This window comes from Euprymna scolopes, chromosome 25 (genome assembly GCF_053919585.1).
Source record: "Euprymna scolopes isolate OS-2025 chromosome 25, ASM5391958v1, whole genome shotgun sequence".
NCBI lineage: Eukaryota > Metazoa > Mollusca > Cephalopoda > Sepiida > Sepiolidae > Euprymna > Euprymna scolopes.
Genome location: NC_136506.1, coordinates 54,349,912 through 54,375,416, shown reverse-complemented (window position 1 = coordinate 54,375,416; position 25,505 = coordinate 54,349,912). Strand labels below are relative to the sequence as shown.

The 25,505-nt window shown below is 32.9% G+C and overlaps 1 protein-coding gene across 1 annotated transcript in view; it reads right to left on the bottom strand.

The window, feature by feature from the left end:
* The window catches only part of LOC145247357 (uncharacterized), a 173,614-nt gene that overhangs the window by 13,994 nt on the left and 134,115 nt on the right, over nt 1-25,505 (bottom strand). Inside the window, exon 4 of the mRNA XM_080109036.1 lies at nt 24,895-25,098. Coding sequence (XP_079965162.1) covers nt 24,895-25,098 — 204 coding nt within the window. The remainder of the gene's footprint in view (nt 1-24,894; nt 25,099-25,505) is intronic.

The following is a 25,505-nucleotide window of genomic DNA, read 5'->3' as shown; positions in this document are numbered from 1 at the left end:
CACTGTTTTATGCATGTTTATTTTGTATAACACTGTTTTATGTATTTCTATTTTGTATAACACTGTTTTATGCATGTCTATTTTGTATAACATTATTTTATGCATGTCTATTTTGTATAACACTGTTTTATGTATGTCTAGTTTGTATTGCACTGTTTTATGCATGTCTATTTTGTATAACACTGTTTTATGTATGTCTATTTTGTATAACACTGTTTTAGGTAATAATGTAATATAATCGTTATTTGTTATTTGCAGTTAATTGCATCTTGAAGGTTGGGTAATCGTGTAATATAATCGTTATTTGTTATTTGTAGTTAATTGCATTTTGAGGGTTGGGTAATCGTGTAATATAATCGTTATTTGTAGATACTTTTGCATCTGGCAGGTTGGGTAATCGTTATTTGTTATTTGTGGTTAATTGCATCTCGAAGGTTGGGTAATCTTGTAATATAATTGTTATTTAAGTTAATGGCATCTTGAAGGTTGGGTAATCGTGTAATATTATCATTATTTGTAACTTGTAGTTTATTGCATGTTCAAGGTTGGGTAATAGTGTAATATAATCATTATTTGTAGTTAACGGCCTCTGGAAGGTTGGGTAATCGTGTAACATAATCGTTGGTTGTTATTTGTAGTTAATTGCATCTTGAAGGTTGGGTAATCATGTAATATAATCGTTGTTTGTTACCTGTAGTTAATTGGATCTCAAAGGTAGCGTAATCGTGTAATATAATCGTTGTTTGTAGTTAATTGCATCTTGAAGGTTGAGTAATCGTGTAATACAATCGTTATTTGTTACTTGTAGTCAATTGGATCTCGAAGGTAGCATAATCGTGTAATATAATCGTTGTTTGTAGTAAATTGCATCTTGAAGGTTGTGTAATCGTGTAATATAATCATTATTTGTTACTTGGATCTTGAAGGTTGGGTAATCATGTAACCTTATCGTTATTTGTTATTGTAGTTAATTGCATCTTGAAGGTTGGGTAATTGGTAATATAATCGTTATTTGTAGTTCATGGCATCTTGAAGGTTGGGTAATTGTGTAATATAATCGTTATTTGTAATTTGTAGTTAATTGCATCTTAATAGTTGGGTAATCGTGTAACATAATCGTTGTTTGTCATTTGTAGTTAATTGCATCTGGAAGGTTGGGTAATCGTGTAATATAATCGTTATTTGTTATTTGTAGTTAATTGCATCTTGAAGGTTGGGTAATCGTGTAACATAATCATTATTTGTAATTTATAGGTAATTGAATGTTGAGGCATGGGTAATCGTGTAATATTATCGTTATTTATTACTTGTAATTAATTGCATCTTAAAGGTTAGGTAATCGTGTAATATTATCGTTATTTATTACTTGTAATTAATTGCATCTTGAAGGTTAGGTAATCGTGTAATATTATCGTTATTTATTACTTGTAATTAATTGCATCTTGAAGGTTAGGTAATCATGTAATATAATAGTTATTTGTTATTTGTAGTTAATTGCATCTTGAAGATTAGATAATCGTGTAATATAATCGTTATTTTTTATTTGTAGTTAATTGCATCTTGAAGGTTGTGTAATCGTGTAATATAATCGTTATTTGTACTTAATGGCATCTTGAAGGTTGCATAATCGTGTAATATAATCGTTATTAGTAATTAATAGTTAATTGCATCCTGAAGGTTGGGTAATCATGTAACTTATTTGTTATTTGTAGTTAACTGCATCTTGAAGGTTGGGTAATCGTGTAATATAACCATTATTTGTTACTTGTTATCAATTGCATCTTGAAGGTTGGGTATTCGTGTAATATAATCGTTATTTGTAATTTATAGTTAATTCATCTGGAAGGGTTCGTAATCGTGTAACATTATCGTTAGTTGTTATTTGCAGTTATTGCATCTGGAAGGTTGGGTAACTGTTTAACATAATCGTTATTTATTATTTTAAGTTAATTGCATCTTGACGGATGGGTAATCGTGTAATATAATGATTTTTTGTTATTTGTAGTTTATTGCATCTTAAAGTTTACGTAACATAATCGTTATTTGGTTATTGTATCTTGAAGGGTGTGTAATTGTTTTATATAACCGTTGTGTTATTGTGTAATATAATCGTTATTTGTTATTTGCAGTTAATTGCATCTCAAAGGTTGGGTAATCGTGTAATATAATCCTTATTTGCAGTTAATTGCATCTTGAAGGTTGGGTAATCCAGCAATATAATCCTTATTTGTAGTTAATTGCATCTGGAAGGTTAGGTAATCGTGTAATATCCTCGTTACTTGTAGTTAGTGGCATGTTGAATCGTATAATATAATCATTATTTGTTGCTCGTAATTAATTGCATCTTGAAGGTTGGGTAATCCTGTAATATAACCGGTATTTGTTATTAGTAGTTAATTGCATCTTAAAGGTTTGGAAATAGTGTAATATAACCGTTATTTGTTATTAGTAGCTAATTGTAGCTTTAAGGTTGGGTAATCCTGTAGTATAATTGTTATTTGTTATTAGTAGTTAATTGCATCTTGAAGTTTGGGTAATAGTGTAATATAACCGTTATTTGTTATTAGTAGTTCATTGCATCTTGAAGGTTGGGTAATCGTGTAATATAATCATTATGTGTTATAAGTAGTTAATTGCATCTGGAAGGTTGGGTAATCGAGTAATATAATCGTTATTTGTTATTAGTATTTAATTGCATCTTGAAGGTTGGGTAATCGTGTAATATAATCATTATGTGTTATAAGTAGTTAATTGCATCTTGAAGGTTGGGTAATCGAGTAATATAACCGTTATTTGTTATTTGTAGTTAATTGCATCTTGAAGGTTGGGTAATCGTGTAATATAATTATTAATTGTTATTTACAGTTAATTGCATCTTGAAGGTTGGGTAATCGTGTAATATAACCGTTATTTGTTATTAGAAGTTAATTGCATCTTGAAGGCTGGGTAATTGTGTTATATAATTGTTATTGGCTATTCGCAGTTAATTGCCTCTTTAAGGTTGGTTAATCAAGTGATACAATCGTTATTTGTAGTTAATGGCATCTGGAAGGTTGGGTAATCGTGTAATATTATCGTTATTTGTAGTTAATCGCATCTTGAAGGTCGTGTAATGTTATTGTGATTTATTACTTGTAATTAATTGCATCTTGAAGGTAGGTTTTAATATAATCGATATTTTCTATTTGTAGTCAATGGCATCTTGAAGTTTGGGTTATCGTGTAATATAATCGTAATTTGTAGTTAATGGCATCTTGAAGGTTGGGTAATCGTGTAATATAATCATTGTTTGTAATTTATAGTTAATTGCATCTTAAAGGTTGGGTAATCGTGTAACCTTATCGTTATTTGTTATTTGTAATTAATTGCATCTTGAAGGTTGGTCAATCATGTAATATAATCATTATTTGTAATTTATAGTTAATTGCATCTTGAAGGTTGGGTAATCGTGTAATACAATCGTTATTTGTAATTAATAGTTAATTACATCTTGAAGGTTGGGTAATCGTGTAACATAATAGTTGTTTGTTATTTGTAGTTAATTGCATCTGGAAATTGGGTAATCGTGTAATATTATCGCTATTTGTAGTTAATCGCATCTTGTAGGTTTGGTAATCGTGTAATATTATCGTTATTTATTACTTGTAATTAATTGCATCTTGAAGGTTGGGTTATTTTTTTTTAAATAATCGTTATTTGTTATTTGTAGTTAATTGCATCTTGAAGGTTGGGTAATCGAGTAATATAATCGTTATTTGTAGTTAACTGCATCTTGATGGTTGGGTAATCGTGTAATATAATCGTTATTTGTAATTTATAGTTAATTGTATTTTGAAGGTTGGGCAGTCGTGTAACTTAATCGTTATTTGTTATTAGTAGTTAATTGCATCTTGAAGGTTGGGTAATCGTGTAATATAATCATTATTTGTAGTTCCTGGGATGTTGAAGGTTGGGTTCACATGTAATTTATATTTAATTGCACCCTGACGGTTGTGTATCGTGTAATACAATTGTTATTTGTAATTAATAGTTAATTGCATATTGAAGGTTGGGTAATCGTGTAATATAATCGTTATTTGTTTGTAGTTAATTCCATCATGAAGGTTGGGTAATCGTGTAATATAATCAGTTTTTATTTGTAGTTCATGGCATCTTGAAGGTTGGGTAATCGTGTAATTTATATTTAATTGCATCGTGAAGGTATGGTAATCGTGTAATATAATCTATTTGTAATTTATAGTTAATTGCAGGTTGGGTAATCGTGGAATATAATCGTTGTTATTTGCAGTTATTGCATCTGGAAGGTTGGGTAATCCTGTAATATAATCATTTTTTATTTGTAGTTAATTGCATCTTGAAGTTTGGGTAATCGTTTAACATAATCGTTATTTGGTATTAGTAGTTAATTGCATTTGAAGGTTGGGTAATCGTGTAATATAATCGTTATTTATTATTTGTAGTTAATTGCATCTTGAAGGTTGGGTAATCGTGTAATATAATCGTTATTTATTATTTGTAGTTAATTGCATCTTGAAGGTTGGGTAATCTTGTAATATAATCGTTATTTGTTACTTGTAGTAAATTGCATGTTAAAGCTTTGGTAATAGTGTAATATAAGCGTTATTATAAGTTAATGGCATCCTCAAGGTTTGGTCATTGTGTAATATAATCGTCATTTGTTATTTGTAGTTAATTCCATTTGAAGGTTGGGTAATCATTTAATATAATCATTTTTTGTTATTTGTAGTTAATTGCATCTTGATGGTTGCGTAATTGTTAAATATAATCGTTTTTTTTAGTAAATAGCATCTTGAAGGTTGGGTAATCGTATAATATAGTCGATATTTGTTATTTGTAGTTAATAGTATATTGAAGTTTGGGTAATTGTGTAATATAATAATTATTGGTTATTCGTAGTTAATTGCATCTTGAAGTTTCTGTAACATAATCGTTATTTGTTATTTGTAGTTAATTGCATGTTGAAGGTTGGGTAATCGAGTAATATAATCGTTATTTGTATTTAATGGCATCTTGAAGGTTGGGTAATCGTGTAATATAATCGTTATTTGTTATTTGTAGTTAATTGCATCTTGAAGGATGGGTAATCGAGCAATATAATCGTTATTTGTAGTTAATTGCATCTGAAAGGTTGGGTAATCGTGTTATATAATCGTTACTTGTAGATTTGTTTATTTTTTTTTATTTTTATTTTTTCTACATAGGCATCACCACATTATCAAGGCCAAGAGGCCACTCAAGGATAAGGGTTAAAGAGTGTACAGTAGAAATTGGACAATATAATAATCATTAGTAATGAAAATTTGGTAAATTTGATAACTTATATTGAACGGCTCATCAAGAACTTATTTACGTTAGACTTGAAGACAACCATATTGTAGTCAGCCGGAAAGCAGGAAAACGGAAGACAATTCCACAGGCGTGCAGTTCTAAGAAAGAAGCTTTGTTCATGGAATCTACGTTTAGGTTTAGGCACAGATAAAGAGTGGGGGAAATTATTGATAGTGTTTACAGCTAGACGAGTGTTTCTTGTGAAAGTTTGGCGAGGGGGGACCATAGAGTGAAGCTCAGTCGAACACTTTCCATGAAAATAACGATACATCAGAGACAAACTCGCAACATCTCTTCTGTGAGATAGAGGTTGCAAGGAAGAGAAAAGGACATCTCCTACGAGGCTACGAAGTCTATTTTGAACTCTATCAAGGCAGGCCAAGTCCTTTCTAGCAGCTCCTGCCCAGATGTGGCAACAGTATTCCATCCTTGGACGTACCTGGCTCTTATATAGATAGAGAATTGCATCAGCAGTGAGATATCTACCGGATCGATAGAAAGATCCCACCATTTTTCCAGCGGCCTTGGCAACAGATTTGATGTACGTGTTCCATTTAAGATCAGGAGTAATGGTCAAGCCAAGAAGCTTGTCAAAACTAGAGGCCTCCTGAAGACGAGAGCCATTCATTTCAATTGATGCCAAATGTGGATCAGAATGTTGATGATGTAAAGAGAGAAGCTTGGTTTTAGATGCATTAAAAGTAACCAGCCACTCCTTACCCCATTGTACTACGTGTTCAAGATCAGAGGAGAGAGAATTGGAGAGAACTTGGTCGTTTACTGTCTTAGATGTGCTACCATAAATGGTAGTGTCGTCAGCATAGATGTCTACAAATGATGTAAGGATGTGATTTGGAAGATCATTAATGTAGATCAGGAAAAGAGTTGGGCCCAGGATGGACCCCTGAGGGACACCGGCATTAATACTGTGAGCTTCTGATTTTTGCCCCTCAACTACTACTCTTATGAACCTATCAGAAAGAAATGATTTAATAATTGAGAAGACATTTCCAGCAATACCATAGCTAGAGATCTTATGAAGTAAACCTTTATGCCATACCCTATCAAAGGCCTTAGATATGTCAAGAGCAATTGCCCTAGAAAGGTTGCCTCCGTCGAGAGATTTGCTAATCCTATGAGATATAACTGTAAGGACATCTGCTGTAGATCTAGCAGAACGGAAACCATATTGAGTGTCACTAAGAAGGTTATTTTTGTTGAGATGGTTGATTACTTCTGTATTTAACACAGATTCCAGCAACTTACTCATGACGCACAGGAGACTTATTGGCCTGTACTGAGAGGGGGATGAGCGATCACCTGAATTCTTAAATACAGGGCATACTGATGAAATTTTCCAGGGAGATGGGAAACTATTCTCCTTAAGACAACGTTTAAACAGTTTTGTAAGTATGGGCGCTAGTTCAGGTTGAAGTTTTTTGAGTACTATAATTGGAATACCGTCAGGGCCAGTTGTTTACTGGAATCAAGGTTTTTGATTAGCTTGGCAACATCACGTACAGATATACGTATATCACATAGCGTGTTTTCTGATACAGGAGGAAATATTGGGGGTTGGCGGCCTTGATCGCAAAGGGTAGAATTAGCTGCAAAGTTCTTGACAAAGAGTTTGGCTCTGTCTGATGCTGACGAGATTACCTCAGGTCCATTGATAATAGTTGGGATGGAGCACACGCTTCTGTTTAGGATTCTGTTTGCTATTTGCCAAAACTGGTGGGAACCAAGCCACTGCTCAGCTACTTTGGACTTAACAGATTGAGCATACAACTCTCTTGCATTCTTTATTACTTTCTTACAACGGTCGCTGGCAGTCTTGAAAGCGGCTTTAGTTTTCATACATCTATTACATTGGAAACAGTGGAAAAAGTGATTTCTGGTTAATGGCATGTTGAAGCTTGGGTAATCGTGTAATATAATCGTTATTTGTAATTAATAGTTAATTGCATCTTGAAGGTTGGATAATCGTGTAACATAATCGTAATTTGGTATTTGTACTTAATTGCATCTTGAAGATTGGGTAATCGTGTAATATAATCATTATTTGTAATTTATAGTTAATTGCATCCTAAAGGTTAGATAATCGTGCAACATAATCGTTATTTGTTATCTGAAGTTAATTGCATCTGGAAGGTTGGGTAATCCTGTAATAAAATCGTTATTTGTCATTCGTAATTAATTGCATCTGGAAGGTTGGATAATCCTGTAATATAACCGTAATTTGTTATTAATAGTTATTTCCATCTTTGATGTTGGGTAATCGTGTAATATAACAGTTATTTGTTATTAGTAGTTCATTGCATCTGGAAGGTTGGGTAATAGTGTAATATAACCGTTATTTGTTATTAGTCGTTTATTGCATCTTGAAGGTTGGGTAGTCCTGTAATATAATCGTTGTTTGTTATTAGCAGTTAATTGCATCTTGAAGGTTGAGTAATCCTGTAATATAACCGTTATGTGTTATTAGTATTTAATTGCATCTTGAAGGTTGGGTAATCGTGTAATATAATCATTATGTGTTATTAGTAGTTAATTGCATCTGGAAGGTTGGGTAATCGTGTCATATAATCGTAATTTGTTATTTGTAGTTAATTGCATCTGGAAGGTTGGGTAATCGAGTAATATAACCGTTATTTGTTATTAGTAGTTAATTGCATCTGGAAGGTTGGGTAATCGAGTAATATAATCGTTATTTGTAATTTATAGTTAATTGCATCCTAAAGGTTAGATAATCGTGCAACATAATCGTTATTTGTTATCTGAAGTTAATTGCATCTGGAAGGTTGGGTAATCCTGTAATAAAATCGTTATTTGTCATTCGTAATTAATTGCATCTGGAAGGTTGGATAATCCTGTAATATAACCGTAATTTGTTATTAATAGTTATTTCCATCTTTGATGTTGGGTAATCGTGTAATATAACAGTTATTTGTTATTAGTAGTTCATTGCATCTGGAAGGTTGGGTAATAGTGTAATATAACCGTTATTTGTTATTAGTCGTTTATTGCATCTTGAAGGTTGGGTAGTCCTGTAATATAATCGTTGTTTGTTATTAGCAGTTAATTGCATCTTGAAGGTTGAGTAATCCTGTAATATAACCGTTATGTGTTATTAGTATTTAATTGCATCTTGAAGGTTGGGTAATCGTGTAATATAATCATTATGTGTTATTAGTAGTTAATTGCATCTGGAAGGTTGGGTAATCGTGTCATATAATCGTAATTTGTTATTTGTAGTTAATTGCATCTGGAAGGTTGGGTAATCGAGTAATATAACCGTTATTTGTTATTAGTAGTTAATTGCATCTGGAAGGTTGGGTAATCGAGTAATATAACCGTTATTTGTTATTTGTAGTTAATTGCATCTTGAAGGTTGGGTAATCATGTAATATAATTGTTATTTGCTACTTGTAGTTAATTGAATCTGTATGGTCGGGTAATCGTGTAATATAATCGTTGTTTGTAGTAAATTGCATCTTGAAGGTTGGGTAATCGTGTAATATAATCGTTGTTTGTAGTTAATGGAATCTTGAAGGTTGGGTAATTGTGTAATATAATCGTTATTTGTTACTTGTAGTTAATTGGATCTCGAAGGTTGGGTAATTGTGTAATATAATCGTTATTGGCTATTCGCAGTTAATTGCATCTTTAAGGTTGTGTAATCGAGTGATATAATCGTTATTTGCAGTAAATGGCATCTGGAAGGTTGGGTAATCGTGTAATATTATCGTTATTTGTTATTTGTAGTTAATTGGATCTTGAAGGTTGGGTAATCGAGTAATATAGTCGTTATTTGTAGTTAATTGCATCTTGAAGGTTGGGTAATCGTGTAATATAATTGTTATTTGTTATTTGCAGTTATTGCATCTTGAAGGTTGGGTAATTGTTTAACATAATCGTTATTTGGTGTTTTAAGTTAATTGCATCTTGATGGTTGGGATATTGTGTTATATAATCGTTATTGGTTATTTGCAGTTGATTGCATCTTGAAGGTTGGGTAATCCTGTAATATAATAAGTTTTTATTTGTAGTTAATTGCATCTGGAAGGTTGTGTAATCGTGTAATATAATGGTTATTTGTAGTTAATGGCACCTTGGAGGTTGGGTAATCGTGTAATATAAACGTTATTTGTTATTTGTAGTAAATTGCATGTTGAAGGTTGGGTAATCGTGTAATATAATCGTTATTTGTAGTTAATGGCATCTGGAAGGTTGGGTAATCGTGTAACATAATCGTTGTTTGTTATTTGTAGTTAATGGCATCTTCAAGGTTGGGTAATCGTGTAATATAATCATTATTTGTAATTTATAGTTAAATGCATCTTAAAGGTTGGGTAATCGTGTAACTTAATCATTATTTGTTATTTGTAGTTAATTGCATCTTGAAGGTTGATTAATCATGTAATATAATCATTATTTAATCGTGTAATACAATTGTTATTTGTAAAAAATAGTTAATTTCATCTGGAAGGTAGGGTAATCCTGTAACATAATAGTTGTTTGTTATTTGTAGTTAATTGCATCTTGAAGGTTTGGTAATCATGTAATATTATCGTTATTTATTACTTGTAATTAATTGCATCTTGAAGGTTGGGTAATCTTTTAAAAAAACTGTTATTTGTTATTTGTAGTTAATTGCATCTTGAAGGTTGGGTAATTGAGTAATATAATCGTTATCTGTAGTTAACTGCATCTTGATGGTTGGGTAATCGTGTAATATAATCTTTATTTGTAATGTATAGTTAATTGTATCGTGAAGGTTGGGTACTCGTGTAACTTAATCGTTATTTGGTATTAGTAGTTAATTGCATTTGAAGGTTGGGTACTCGTGTAACTTAATCGTTATTTGTTATTTGTAGTTAATTGCATCTTGAAGGTTGGGTAATCGCGTAATATAATCGTTGTTTGTAGTTCATGGCATCTTTAAGGTTGGGTAATCGTGTAATATAATCATTATTTGTAATTTATAGTCAATTGCATCTTGACGGTTGGGTAATCGTGTAATATAATCGTTATTTGAAATTTATAGTTTACTAGCATTTCAGCCCGGCGTTGCCCGGGTGTTTGGAGGTGTATGTTGAGAAAAAAAAAAGAAAAAAAAAAAGCGGTCAATTTTTTTAAACTTTGACCCCTATTATGTCCCCTTAACATTTATTGTTTTGGACTCAAATCAAGTTATTAAGTTATATCCATGTCCAAGGAACCTATATCTAAAATTTCAAGTGTTTAGACCCACAATTGGCGGAGGAGTTTGGTAGAATTCTCAAAGGTCAAATCGTTGAACTTTGACCCCTTGCTCGGGTGTTTGGAGGTGTATGCTGTGCAAAAAAAGCAAAAAAACAAAAAAAATGGTTAATTTTTTAAAACTTTGACCCCTATTATGACCCCTTAAAATTTATAGTTTCGGGCTCAAATCACTTTATTAAGTTAGATCCATGTTCAAGGAACCTATATCTAAAATTTTAAGTGTCTAGACCCAAAATTGTCGGAGGAGTTTGGTAGAGTTCTTAAAGGTCAAATCGTTGAAATTTGACCCCTTAACAGCCAAATTTCTGGCTGACACATGTCACATCGATTTTCCCAAATCTCAGTACCCGGTATTTCAAATTTCGAGTCTATAGACTAAAAATTGACAGAGTTATTGCGTAGGGAAATGTACACAGACACACAGACAGACAGACAGACAGACACGTTCACTTTTATAGATATATATATTGCATCTTGGAGGTTGGGTAATCGTGTAACATAATCGTTGTTTGTTATTTGTAGTTAATTGCATCCGGAAGGTTGGGTAATCCTGTTATATAATCGTTATTTGTAATTTATAGTGAATTGCATCTTGGAGGTTGGGTAATCGTGTAACATAATCGTTGTGTATTTGTAGTAAATTGCATCTGGAAGGTTGGGTAATCGTGTAATATTATCGTTATTTATTATTTGTAGTTAATTGCCTCTTGGAGGTTGGGTATTCGTGTAATATAATCGTTATTTTTAGTTCATGGCATCCGGAAGGTTGGGTAATCGTATAACATAATCGTTATTTGTTACTTGTAATTAATTGCATCTTGAATGTTGGGTAATCGTGTAACAGAATCATTATTTGTAATTTATAGTTAATTGCATCTTGACGGGTTGGTTATCGTGTAATATTATCGTTATTTATTACTTGTAATTAATTGCACCTCGAAGGTTAGGTAATCGTGTAATATAATCCTTATTTCTTATTTGTAGTTAATTGCATCTTGAGAGTTGGGTAATTGTGTTATATAATCTTTTTATGTTATTTGCAGTTAATTGCATCTTGAAGGTTGGGTAATCGTATAATATAATCATTATTTGTTATTTGGAGTTAATTGCAACTTGAAGTTTTTGTAACATAATCGTTATTTGTTAATTGCATCTTGAAGGGTGGGTAATTGTTTTATATAACCGTTGTGTAATCGTGTAATATAATCGTTATTTGTTATTTGCAGTTAATTGCATCTTGAAGGTTGAGTAATCATGTAATATAATCATTGTTTGTAGTTAATTGCATCTCGAAGGTTGGGTAATCGTGTAATATAATCGTTATTTATAATTTATAGTTAATTGCACCCTGAAGGTTAGGTAATCGTGTAATACAATCGTTATTTGTAATTTATAGTTAATTGCATGTTGAAGGTTGGGTAATCCTGCAACATAATCGTTGTTGGTTATTTGTAGTTAATTTCATCTTGAAGGTTGGTTAATCGTGTAATATAATCGTTATTTGTACTAAATGGCACCTTGAACGTTGGGTAATCGTGTAATATAATCGTTATTTGTTATTAGTAGTTAATTGCATCTTGAAGGTTGGGTAATCCTGTAATATAACCGTTATTTGTTATTTTAAGTTAATTGCATCTTGAAGGTTGGGTAATCCTGTAATATAACCATTATTTGTTATTAGTAGTTTATGTCATCTTGACAGTTGGGTAATCGAGTAATATAACCGTTATTTGTAGTTAATTGCATCTGGAAGGTTGGGTAATCATGTAATATAATAGTTATTTGTTATTAGTAGTTAATTTAATCCGGAAGGTTGGGTAATCGTGTAATATAATTGTTATTTGTTATTAGTAGTTAATTGCGTTTTAAAGGTTGGGTAATCGTGCAATATAACCGTTATTTGTTATTAGTAGTTAATTGCATCTTGAAGGTTGGGTAATCGTGTAATATAATTGTTATTATTTATTTGTAGTTAATTGCATCTTTAAGGTTGGGTAATCGTGTAATATAATCGTTATTTGTAGGTAATGGCATCAAAAAGACTGGGTAATCGTGTAGTATAATCGTTATTTGTTATTTGTAGTTAATTGCATCTTGAAGGTTTGGTAATCGAGTAATATAATCATTATTGGTAGTTAATGGCATCTTGAAGGTTGGGTAATTGTGTAATATAATCGTTATTTGTTATTTGTAGTTAATTGCATTTGAAGGTTGGGTAATCGTGTAATATAATCGTTATTTGTAGTTAATTGCACCTTGAAGGTTTGGTAATCGTGTAATATAATCGTTATTTCTTACTAGTAGCTAATGGCATCTGGAAGGTTTGGTAATCGTGTAATATAACCGTAATGTGTAATTTATAGTTAATTGCATCTTGAAGGTTGGGTAATCGTGTAATATAATCGTTATTTGTTACTTGTAATTAATTGCATCTTGAAGCTTGGGTAATCCTGTAATGTAATCGTTATTCGTAATTTATAGTGAATTGCATCTTGACGGTTGGGTAATCGTGTAACATAATCGTTGTTTGTTATTTGTAGTTAATTGCATCTTGAAGGTTGGGTAATCGTGTAATATAATCGTTATTTGTAGTTAATGGCATCTTGCAGGTTGGGTAATGGTGTAATAGAAACCTTATTTGTTATTTGTAGTTAATTGCCTCTTGAAGGTTTGGTAATCATGTAACATAATCGTTATCTATTATTTGAAATTAATTGCATCTTGAAGGTTGGATAATCGTGTAATATAATCGTTATTTGGTGTTTGTAGTTAATAGCATTTGAAGTTAGGTAATCATGTAATATAATCATTATGTATTATTTGTAGGAAATTGCATCTTGAAGGTTGTGTAATTGTGTATTATAATCATTTTTTGTAGTTAATAGCATCTTGAAGATTTGGTAATTGTGTAATATAATTGTTAATTGTTATTTTCAGCTATTTGCATCTTGAAGGTTGTGTAATCGTGTAATATAATCGTTATTTGTTATTTGTAGTTAATTGCATCTGGAAGGTTGTGTAACATAATCGTTATTAGTTATTTGAATTTAATTGCATCGTGAAGGTTGGGTAATTGTGCAATATAATTGTTATTTGTTATGTTAAGTAAATTGCATTTTGAAGGTTGGGTAATGATGTAATATATATGTTATGTGTAGTTAATGGCATCTTGAAGGTTTGGTAATTGTGTAATATAATCGTTATTTGTTACTTGTAATTAATTGCATCTTTAAGGTTGAGTAATCGTGTAATATAATCATTATTTTTAGTTAATTGCATCTTGAAGGTTTGGTAATCGTGTAACATAATCGTTATTTGTTATTTGTAGTTAATTGCATCTTGAACGTTGCGTAATCGTGTAATATAATCGTTATTTGTAGTTAATTGCATCTTGAAGGTTGGGTAATCGTGTAATATAATCGTTATGTGTTACTTGTAATAAATTGCATCTTGAAGGTTGGGTAATCGTGTAATATAATCGTTGTTTGTTATTTATAGTTAATTGCATCTTGAAGGTTGGGTAATCGTGTAATATAATCGTTATTTGTAGTTAATGGCATCTTGAAGGTTGGGTAATTGTGTAATATAAGCGTTATTTGTTACTTGTAATTAATTGCATCTATAAGGTTGGGTAATCGTGTAATATGATCGTTATGTTCAATGTATAATTAATTGCATCTTGAAGGTTTGGTAATCGTGTAACATAATCGTTATTTGTTATTTGTAGTTAATTGCATCTTGAATGTTGTGTAATCGTGTAATGTAATCGTTATTTGTAGTTAATTGCATCTTGAAGGTTGGGTAATCGTGTAATATAATCGTTATGTGTTACTTGTAATGAATTGCATCTTGAAGGTTGGGTAATCGTGTAACATAATCGTTGTTTGTTATTTGTTGGTAATTGCATCTTTAAGGTTTGGTAATCGTGTAATATAAGCGTTATTTGTAGTTAATGTCATCTTTAAGGTTTGGTAATCGTGTAATATAAGCGTTATTTGTAGTTAAATGCATCTTGAAGGTTGGGTAATCGTGTAATATAATCGTTATTTTTAGTTAATGGCATCTTGAAGGTTGGGTAATTGTGTAATATAATCGTTATTTGTTACTTGTAATTAATTGCATCTTAAGGTTGGGTAATCGTGTAATATAATCGTCATTTTTAATTTATAGTTAATTGCATCTTGATGGTTTGGTAATCGTGTAACATAATCGTTGTTTGTTATTTGTAGTTAATTGCAACTTTAAGGTTTGGTAATCGTGTAATATAAGCGTTATTTGTAGTTAATTGCATCTTTAAGGTTTGGTAATCGTGTAATATAAGCGTTATTTGTAGTTAATTGCATCTTTAAGGTTGGTTAATCGTGTAATATAAGCGTTATTTATTACTAGCTGTACCCTGCCACGCGTTGCTGTGGCTTAATTTCGTGTAATGGAAAAGTCTAATAAAAATAATACTGATTATATGTTATTGTGACATAGGCTGACATATTCGGTGGGTTTCTGATAGTATTTTGTATAGTTTTTTAGTTTTAAATCATTTTCTCAAACTTAACATCATCAACAGTGTCCATCACTGTTTGTATTTTTCAAATACACTGATAAACACTGTTCTTCGAGCTGACTAAATGTTATAGTAAATAAAACGGGTTTGTATTACTAAACATAGAAACGAAAAAGTTGTTGAAAAATAAATATAACAAATAAATGTTATCAAAGGCAAGATAAGTTACTTTTCTACCTAACTGGATAAGATTTTAGTGTTTTTGTTTAGTGTAAAATGTTTAATCGGTTTGAAAAAATGTAGTGTTTATCTGTATATTTGAAAAATACAAATGGCGGCAGACTGTTGAACACATTAACTTTGGGAAAAGGAGTTAAAACTAAAAAAAACTATACAAAATACTGTCAGGAACTCACTCAATATATGTTACTGTGACATAGGCAGACATGTATTCAGTGGTTTTTAACAGTATTTTGTATAGTTTTTTTTTCAGTTTTAACTCATTTTCCCAAACCTAATGTGTTAACACAGTTTGCCGCCATTTGTAATTTTCAAATATAACAGTAAACACTGTGTTTTTTGAGCCCAATAAAAATTTTGCATTAAAAAAACAAAAAAAAAATTATCCATTTCGGTAATAAAGTAACATATCTTGCCTTTGATAATATTGGTTAATAAGGTCACGTGAGTCGATTAATGGGTTCTACTGCACTTACTGATCTGCACTATTTTTTTAAATCGTATTTCCAAGCTTAATTAAAGTTTTATGTTTTTTTAGTATTTTTTTTAGATTAGGTCCACCTCCACAATTTTCTTTTAAATGACGACTTTTAAAGTTTTCCGAATATGCTGAATACAGAAATCGCATTGAAATTTTGCAGAAATAAGTAGTTATCGAGATATAGATAGTTGTTTTATGCATTGTATTCTTTGGCGGCGCATAGATTTGTTTATAACGCGCGCAAGCGTGTAAAAAAGATGGCTGCCAGAGATCACAATGCATTATACAAATTTTTAATATCTCGATAACTACTTATTTCTGCAAAATTTCAATGCGATTTCCGTATTCAGCATAGTCGAAAACCTACAAAAGTCGTCATTTAAAAGAAAATTGTGGAGGTGGACCTAATCTAAAAATTTACCGTTTTTTTTCATTCAATTGTAAGTACAGAATAGGTACAAAACACCCTCTTCTCCCAATGTTAATAATGGCTTTTTAAATAATAACGTTATTATTTCTGCATGGATCAATAAGTGCACGAGTACCCAATTTCTTTAAAAGCATTCATATTTTCTTATATAGAAACAACTTCTGTAAAAAAAAAACAAAAAACGTGCACTTTCAATCTTTGTTAAAAACAGGTTTTCTTGAAAAACAAAACAAAAAAATATGGTAAAAAAAGCAAAGAACAAAACGTTAATCGGTATTCATGCAGAGAGTGATACTTGCTGAAATAATAACTGTAATATATTGGACAGGATTATCTCCCTTGCACTTCAATGAACTACGGATTATCTCCCTTGTACTTCACTAGAGGGCGCGACAGTCTTGAAATCTTTTTCTTTAGTAAATAAAAGGACCGGGAGACGATCTTTCCCTACGAGACGTACCGTCTGCCGATCTATCTATAATGTTATTTTGTCTTGTGCATTTTTATTCATTATGCATTGTTAATGTTGTTATACTTCAATTGGCGACAAAGAACGAATAATGCGGAGGAGTAACAAGACAATTTAAAATTAAAAGCGAACACCCACAACAAATCGAATGAGGAAAAGTTGCCGAGTAGCGGATAAAAATGGCTTTATTAGGCACTATTAGAGAATGGAATAGTGCGGAAGAAGAATGGTCGCACTATATTGAGAGAGTAAAGTTTTTTTTTACTGCCAATGATGTGTTGAATGAAGGTAAGAAACGTGCTATATTTTTGTCGGTTATTGGGGATTAAAATTATGCTATTCTCAGGGGTTTAGCCGGAAACAGGCCAGAGCAGAAAACATTTGAAGAACTATGTATTCTGATGGAGAGGCACATCAGGCCGGCCCCCAACGAGATACATTAACGTTTCTTATTCAACATGAGAGACAAACAAGAAGGTGTCCATTGGTGAATATGGGGCCACACTGAGAAAAATGTCGGAACACTGCAACTTTGAAGAAAAAGTAAATGAACACATACGTGATCGTTTGGTTGTGGGAGTGAAAGATGAGAAGATACAGGAGCGCTTGCTAGGCGAAAGAATGCTAACTTTGCACAAGGCCATTGAAATAGCAGTGTCTATGGAATCGGCAAGGAAATATTCCAAGTTGATATTGGGAGCACAGACGAGTGGAAGTGAAACGTCCGTACACAGGTTACCATTAAAACGAGAGTGTTATCATTGTGGAAGCACTGGCCACCAAGCGGACAAGTGCCAGTTTAAAAACAAGGAATGTTTTAAATGCAGGCGAATAGGGCATACTCGTCGGAAGTGTGGGCAAGAAGAGAGCAGGCCTCCTAACTCCGAAAAACGAGGTAAGGAAAGCAGGATGGTGAACAATGTGGAGGAAAATTGTTGTGAAGAAATGGAAATAAATATGGAAAGGCTAGACTTGCACACAGTTGCTAACTTGCGGACACCACCAGTATTAGTGGAACTGCTAATTAATCAAGAGAAAGTGGTCATGGAAGTGGACACTGGAGCTGCATGCACAGTAATGAGCCTAGAAAAATTCAATAAAATTGGCCAAGTTAGTGATCTAAAGGAAAGCCATGTCAAGTTGAGAATGTACACTGGTGAATTAGGGAAACCACATGGGACCACAGACGTGGAAGTAATCCAGGAAGGGTTAAAGCATCGACTACCTTTGCTGGTGGTGAACGGTAATATACCGACACTTCTTGGCCGCAACTGGTTGAATAAGGTAAAGCTGGATTGGAGAAGCATGTTTCCTTTATACCAGGAAGATTCCCCTTCGAGGTTGGAAAGGCTTTTAAAAGAATTTGATTCGCTGTTCAGTGAAGAAATGGGGTGTTTAAAGGATTTTAAGGTCAAAATACCCATTGATAAAACGGTGAGTCCCAAATTTTATCGGGCAAGACTAGTACTTTATGCCATAAAAGCAGATGTGGAAAAGGAGCTAGATCGCCTGGAAAACCAGGGAATTTACAAAAGAGTGGAATACTCTAGGTGGGCTGCCCCCATTGTACCGGTTGCCAAAAATAATAATGAAGGCATCCGGATCTGTGGAGATTACAAACAAACAGTAAACCGGGCATCACCATGTGACTATTACCCTCTTCCTCGGACAGAAGATATATTTGCTACTTTGAACGGGGGTCAAAAATTTAGCAAGCTCGACTTGAGCCATGCCTATCAGCAGCTGGAATTGGATGCAGAAACCCAGGAACTGCTAGCAGTAAACACTCACCAAGGATTATACCAGCCCACCAGACTACAATTTGGGGTACACAGTGCTACAGGGATTTTTCAAAGGGAGATGGACAAAAGATTGAAGAACATTCCTTTTTGCAAGGTGCGTGTGGATGACATCCTGGTTTCAGGTAGTGATGACAGTAGTCATCTGAAGAATTTATACAGTGTATTTTCTGCTCTAGATAAGGCCGGATTAAAATTAAAGAGAAGTAAGTGCAAGTTTCTCCTTCCTGAAGTGACATATCTGGGTTTCAGAATTAGTAAGGAAGGCATAGCGCCTCTTCCAGACAAAGTAGCCGCCATGACAGGCACCTCGACCGCAAAACATCACAGAATTAAGAGCCTACCTAGGGGCACTTAACTATTATCATAGTCATTTGCCAAACTTATCAACTATACTTGAACCGCTTCACAACTTAATGAGGAAGGGTGCTCCCTGGGTATGGGGTGCTGAACAAACCAGGGCTTTTGAAGAAACAAAGAAAATGCTGTGTTCTGCACCTCTTTTAACTCATTTTGATCCATCTAGACCGATTCTGGTGCAAGTAGATGCTTCTCCCTATGGACTGGGAGCTGTAATAGCTCACAAAATGGAAGATGGAAGGGAGAAACCAGTATGCTACGTATCACGAACGCTGTCTGAGGCAGAACGGAATTATGCGCACATTGAGAAGGAGGGGCTGGCCCTAGTCTTTGCGGTAAAAAAGTTGCACCAATATCTGTATGGGAATAATTTTACGTTGTTCACTGACCACAAACCGTTATTGGGGTTGTTTGCTGAAAACAAGCCGATCCCTTCTCTTGCTGCTGCCAGAGTTCAACGCTGGGCCATATTTCTGGCTGCCTATAATTACAGGTTGGAGCATCGTGCCGGGTCCCTTAATGGAAATGCAGATTGCCTCAGTCGTCTTCCAATCAGTGTGCAGGAGCAAGATGTCACACCTAATTCTAACAGGATACACATGATGAACTTGGTTGATGCTCCAGTGACTGTGGCGGCAGTAAGATTGGAGACAAGAAGAGACCCTACTTTGAGTCGGGTGTACGAATACATCCTGAATGGCTGGAGTAGGTGTATTCCAGACACGGCAATGAAGCCCTACTTCAACAAACGGACAGAGTTGACATGTGAAGATGGTATCGTATTATGGGGGAGTAGAGTAGTAATTCCGGCTATACTCAGAACAAAAGTGTTGCAGCAATTACATCAGACACACATAGGGATCGTGCGAATGAAGGCCCTTGCTCGCAGCTATGTGTGGTGGCCAAATCTTGATGCAGATATTGAGAGAGCCGGTAAAGCTTGTGGAACCTGCATACATTATCAAAGCAACCCCGGCAAGGCTCCCATTCATTGCTGGGAATATCCAAGTTCACCATGGGAGAGAGTCCACTTAGATTATGCGGGTCCATTTTTGGGGCACATGTTTTTGATAGTAGTGGATGCTCATTCAAAGTGGACTGAAGTTTGCATTACAAAATCATCTTCTGCTATGACCACAATTGAAAAATTGAGAGGGATCTTCGCAACTCATGGACTACCGGTATTAATTGTGAGCGACAACGGTCCCTGTTTTACAAGTGAAGAATTCAAAGCATTCATGAATGCTAATGGAATTCGGCACATTTTCACAGCTCCTTACCATCCTTCCTCGAATGGGCTAGCAGAACGCAGTGTACGCACCTTCAAGGAAGTGCTTAAAAGGATGAATACAGACGGCAAGGCAACACTTGAAACCAAGGTGAACCGATTTTTATTCACTTATAGGATAACTCCAAACTCATCAACTGGGGTTTCTCCTGCCGAGCTGATGTTCAAACGGCAGTTACGAACAGCGTTTCATTTGGCAAAGCCAGACACGTACAAGGCTATGGATGTAAAAAATAAAATGGAAAGGGGGAGCAAGGTAATGGTGCCGCTCCGTGAATTTAAAGTAGCCGATCCTGTGCTTGTGTGTAACTATGGATCTACTCAGCGATGGATTGAAGGTACCATTACCAGACAGTTGGGAGCAGTGAATTTTGAAGTGGAAACCGGTAGAGGGCTAGTAAGGAGGCATGTGGACCAGCTTGTGAAACTCTCATCACCAGTAGCAGTGGAACTTACGCCTGAGATACAAGCAGATAATGCTGCAAAGAATCTTGAGAGTTTCGGCACACCTGAAGTTTCCAGCACACCCGACAGTCCTGAGGAAAGTTTAATACCTGAGAGCAGGCATATGGAAGAGGTTGCAGAGACTCCAGCAGTGGTAGAAAAATCGGCATCACCACTCTCTCGCAAGTCAGGGCGTATTCGGAGACCACCAAAAAAATTTGAAGACTATGTTCGTGATCCAGAGTAAGATTGAAGGGATATAATATATTGGACAGGATTATCTCCCTTGCACTTCAATGAACTACGGATTATCTCCCTTGCACTTCAATGAACTACCACTAGAGGGCGCGACAGTCTTGAAATCTTTTTCTTTAGTAAATAAAAGGACCGGGAGACGATCTTTCCCTACGAGACGTACCGTCTGCCGATCTATCTATAATGTTATTTTGTCTTGTGTATTTTTATTCATTATGCATTGTTAATGTTGTTATACTTCAATAACGTTATTATTTAAAAAGCCATTCTTAACATGGGGAGGAGGTTTTGTACCTATTCTGTACTTTAACCTTACAATTGAATAAAAAACATATCATAAAACTTTAATTAAACGTGGAAATGCGATTTAAAAAATAGCGCAGATCACTCTCTGCATCAGCACCGAAAGTACAGAATAGTTAGAAAACATCCTCCCTCCTCATGTTAAGAATGGCTTTCTAAATAATGTTAATGATTCAGTACTGTTCCTTGTCTGCTTAAGTTTAACTTTTGTTTATTACATTGTTAGGTGAAAGTCCAGAATAGTTACAAAACACTCCTATCCCCATGTTAAGAATGGCTTTCTAAATAATAACGTCATTATTTCAGCGGGGTAGCTTCTCTGCATAAGTACCATGTTTTGTTTTTAAATTGTTAGGTGAAAGGACAGAATAGTTACAAAATACCATCCCCATGTTAAGAATGTCTTTCTAAATAACATTATTTCAGCACGGTATTTTCTATGCATACGTACTATCTATTTTTGTTTATTAAATTGTTAGGTGAAAGTATAGAATAGATGCAAAACTCCCTCCCCATGTTAAGAATAGCTTTCTAAATAACGGTATAATTTCAGCACGCTAACTTCTCTGCATAAGTACTATCTTTTGTTTATTAAATTGTTAGGTGAAAATATAAAATAGTTACAGAACACTCTCCCTTTCCCATGTTAAGAATGGCTTTCTTAATAGTGTTATTTCAGCACGGTACCTTCTCTGCATAAGTACCATCTTTTGTTTATTAAATTGTTAGGTGAAAGTATAGAATAGTAACAAAACGTCCTCCCCATGTTAAGAATGGCTTTCTAAATAACGTTATTATTCTATTATTATATTATTATGGTACTTTCTCTGCATAAGTACCATGTTTTGTTTATTAAATTGTTAGGTGAATGTACAGTACTCATGCAGAAAGTGATCCGTGTTGTAATAATAATGTTAATATTTAAAAAGCCATTCTTAACATGGGGAGGGGAGGGTGTATTTTAATCTTACAATTGAATAAAAAAACATATAATAAAACTTTAATTAAACCTGGAAATACGATTTAAAAAATAGCGCGGACCACTCTTTACATTAGCACCAAAAAAAAAAAACTGTATATTTACCAACCAATTTTATATCGAAAAACAAAAAAAAAACTCAAAAAGCAAGCGACAAACCTTTTTTTTTGGCTTTATATAATAAAGAAAAAACGTGTAAATTAAAAAATTTGAAAGATAAACAAATGAATTATGTTTTTTTTCTTTTTTTTTACTTATCGAGTAAACAGAAAATGAAATCTACTTCTTTTCCGTCAATTCGTGGCTGTGAAATGAATCGAACCAGAAGTTCAGTTTCATCTTCAAAGCAGGTTCACACTAACGGTTAAAAAAATATATTTATTTTATTTAATATTTTAATAATTCGCGAGGTTAATTTATTTTAATAACATAAAAAAATCCCTCAACTCTAAAGATGGGTTGTCTGAAAATTTCAAAAAAATTGGTAACGTAGAAATATGTTTTTATTCACTTGTAACAAACCAAGAATTACATTTTTATATATTATAGATTTGTAGTTAATTGCATCTTGAAGGTTGGGTAATCGTGTAATATAATTGTTATTTGTTACTTGTAGTTAATTGCATCTTGAAGGTTGTGTAATCGTTTTACATAATCGTTATTGTTTATTTGAAGTTAATTGCATCTTGAAGGTTGGATAATGGTGTAAAACAATCGTTATTTGTAGTTAATTGTATCTTGAAGGTTGGGTAATCATGTAACATAATCGTTATCTATTATTTGAAATCAATTGCAGCTTGAAGGTTGGGTAATCATGTAATATAATTGTTATTTGTTATTTGTAGTCAATGGCATATTGAAGTTTGGGTAATCGTGTAATAAAATCGTTATTTGTTATTTGTAGTTAATGGCATCTTGAATGTTGGGTAATTGTGTAATATAATCGTTATTTGTAGTTAATGGCATCTTGCAGGTTGGGTAATGGTGTAATATAATCGTTATTTGTAGTTAATGGCATCTTGAATGTTGGGTAATCGTGTAATATAATCGTTATTTGTTATTTGTAGTCAATGGCCTATTGAAGTTTGGGTAATCGTGTAGTAAAATCGTTATTTGTTATTTGTAGTTAATGGCATCTTGAATGTTGGGTAATTGTGTAATATAATCGTTATTTGTAGTTAATGGCATCTTGCAGGTTGGGTAATGGTGTAATATAATCGTTATTTGTAGTTAATGGCATCTTGAATGTTGGGTAATCGTGTAATATAATCGTTATTTGTTATTTGTAGTCAATGGCATATTGAAGTTTGGGTAATCGTGTAATAAAATCGTTATTTGTTATTTGTAGTTAATTGCATGTTGAAGGTTGGGTAATCGTGTAATATAATCGTTATTTGTTATTTGTAGTTAATTGCATCTTGAAGGTTGGGTAATCGTGTAATATAATCGTTATTTGTTATTTGTAGTTAACTGCATCTTTAAGGTTGGGTAATCGTGTAATATAATTATTAATTGTTATTTACAGTTAATTGCATCTTGAAGGTTGGGTAACAATCGTTATTTGTTATTTGAAGTTAATTGCATCGTGAAGGTTGGGTAATTGTGTTATATAATCGTTATTTGTTATTTTTAGTTATTTTCATCTTGAAGTTTGGGTAATCGTGTTATATAATCGTTATTTGTAGTTAATGGCATTTTGAAGGTTGGGTAATCGTGTAATATAATCGTTATTTGTTACTCGTAGTTAATTGCATCTGGAAGGTTAGGTAATCGTGTAACATAATCGTAATTTGTTATTTGCAGTTAATTGTATCGTGAAGGTTGGGTAATCGTGTAATATAACCGTTATTTGTAGTTAATGGCATCTTGAAGGTTGGGTAATCGTGTAATATAATCGTTATTTGTTATTTGTAGTTAATTGCATCTTGAAGGTTGGGTATCGTGTCATATAATACCTATTTGTTATTTGTAGTTAATTACATCGTGAAGGTTGGGTAATCGTGTAATATAATCATTATTTGTAGTTAATGGCATCTTAAAGGTTGGGTAATCGTGTAATATAATCATTATTTGTTATTTGTAGTTAATTGCATTTGAAGTTATGTAATCATGTAATATAATCATTATTTGTTATTTGTAGTTAATGGCATCTTAAAGGTTGGATAATCATGTAATATAATCGTTATTTGTAGTTAATGGCATCTTGAAGGTTGGGTATAGGCATAAAAGAGTAACACTTTAAAATGAAGTTGCCTTTCTTTCTCCTCTTGCTTATGTTATGAGGACCCAAAGAACAAGCTTTCAATTCAAAAATCATTACAGGCCTGTTTCTACTAATTTGTATTAACAATGGGTCAGTTTATTTCGTTCAGTAAAATGAAGGCTCATTCTTTTTTACTATTTATATGTTAACAAATTCAATCCGAAAAAAAACAAAAAAACCTCATCATTTCCTCAGAGTCAAAACTGTACAGCAGTGTGCGACATCCACTAGACAATAGATCGGCTACTATTAGAATATGCGATAAATTTACTATTCTGAATTAAGAACTCTTACACTAATTGTTGCTTGTTTTTTCTTGTAATTTCTCAATTATATAACATATTTAGGTCTCAGCAGAATAAAACCTTTTCAAATACTTTCAAAACAATGTAACAAAATGTTTAGTTCTATTATATTAAAAGTAATAATGTTGAACTCATAATAATATATATGTATATATGTTTTTACCTGTGAATATGCTGACGGCTGATTGACAGTACACTCCTTGTAAGCAAAAACGGTTGCTTTTTCACTAGCCGTTTCACCAACCAAAAGAAAACCGTCTTCTTCTCGATCACTTTCACGTTGTTCAGATGCAGCAGAATTTTCAGAGTTAAGTTCAGATTCACCAGGTTTTAATTTCACCAGCCAGGAAAACATTCTTCCAAAAACCTAAAATAGTATAGCCTTAGATAGAATTAAAATACACCTCAGCTATGTTTAGATTTAGAACCAATATGTAGCATACATTATTTTTTGCAAAGTTTAAAATCTGTTAAGGGTTTACAAATGATTTATTTGAAATAAAGTGTTAATTACAAATGCTGAAAATATTGAAGATGAAATTTGCATTATTATGATTAGGAATCTTTATCATTTATTTTCAATCTCACATGTTGATTTATAATTAGATTTTTGTTTAGATAATTCATATGATTAAAACAACTTTGTAATGAATTTTTTAATAAGAATGTTTACTTTTTGTAGATCTTAAAATAAAGATGTTTTATCAGACAAAATTGATGCCCATTTTTAGTGTAGCAACTATCAACTATGTACGGCACAATCACATTGACACA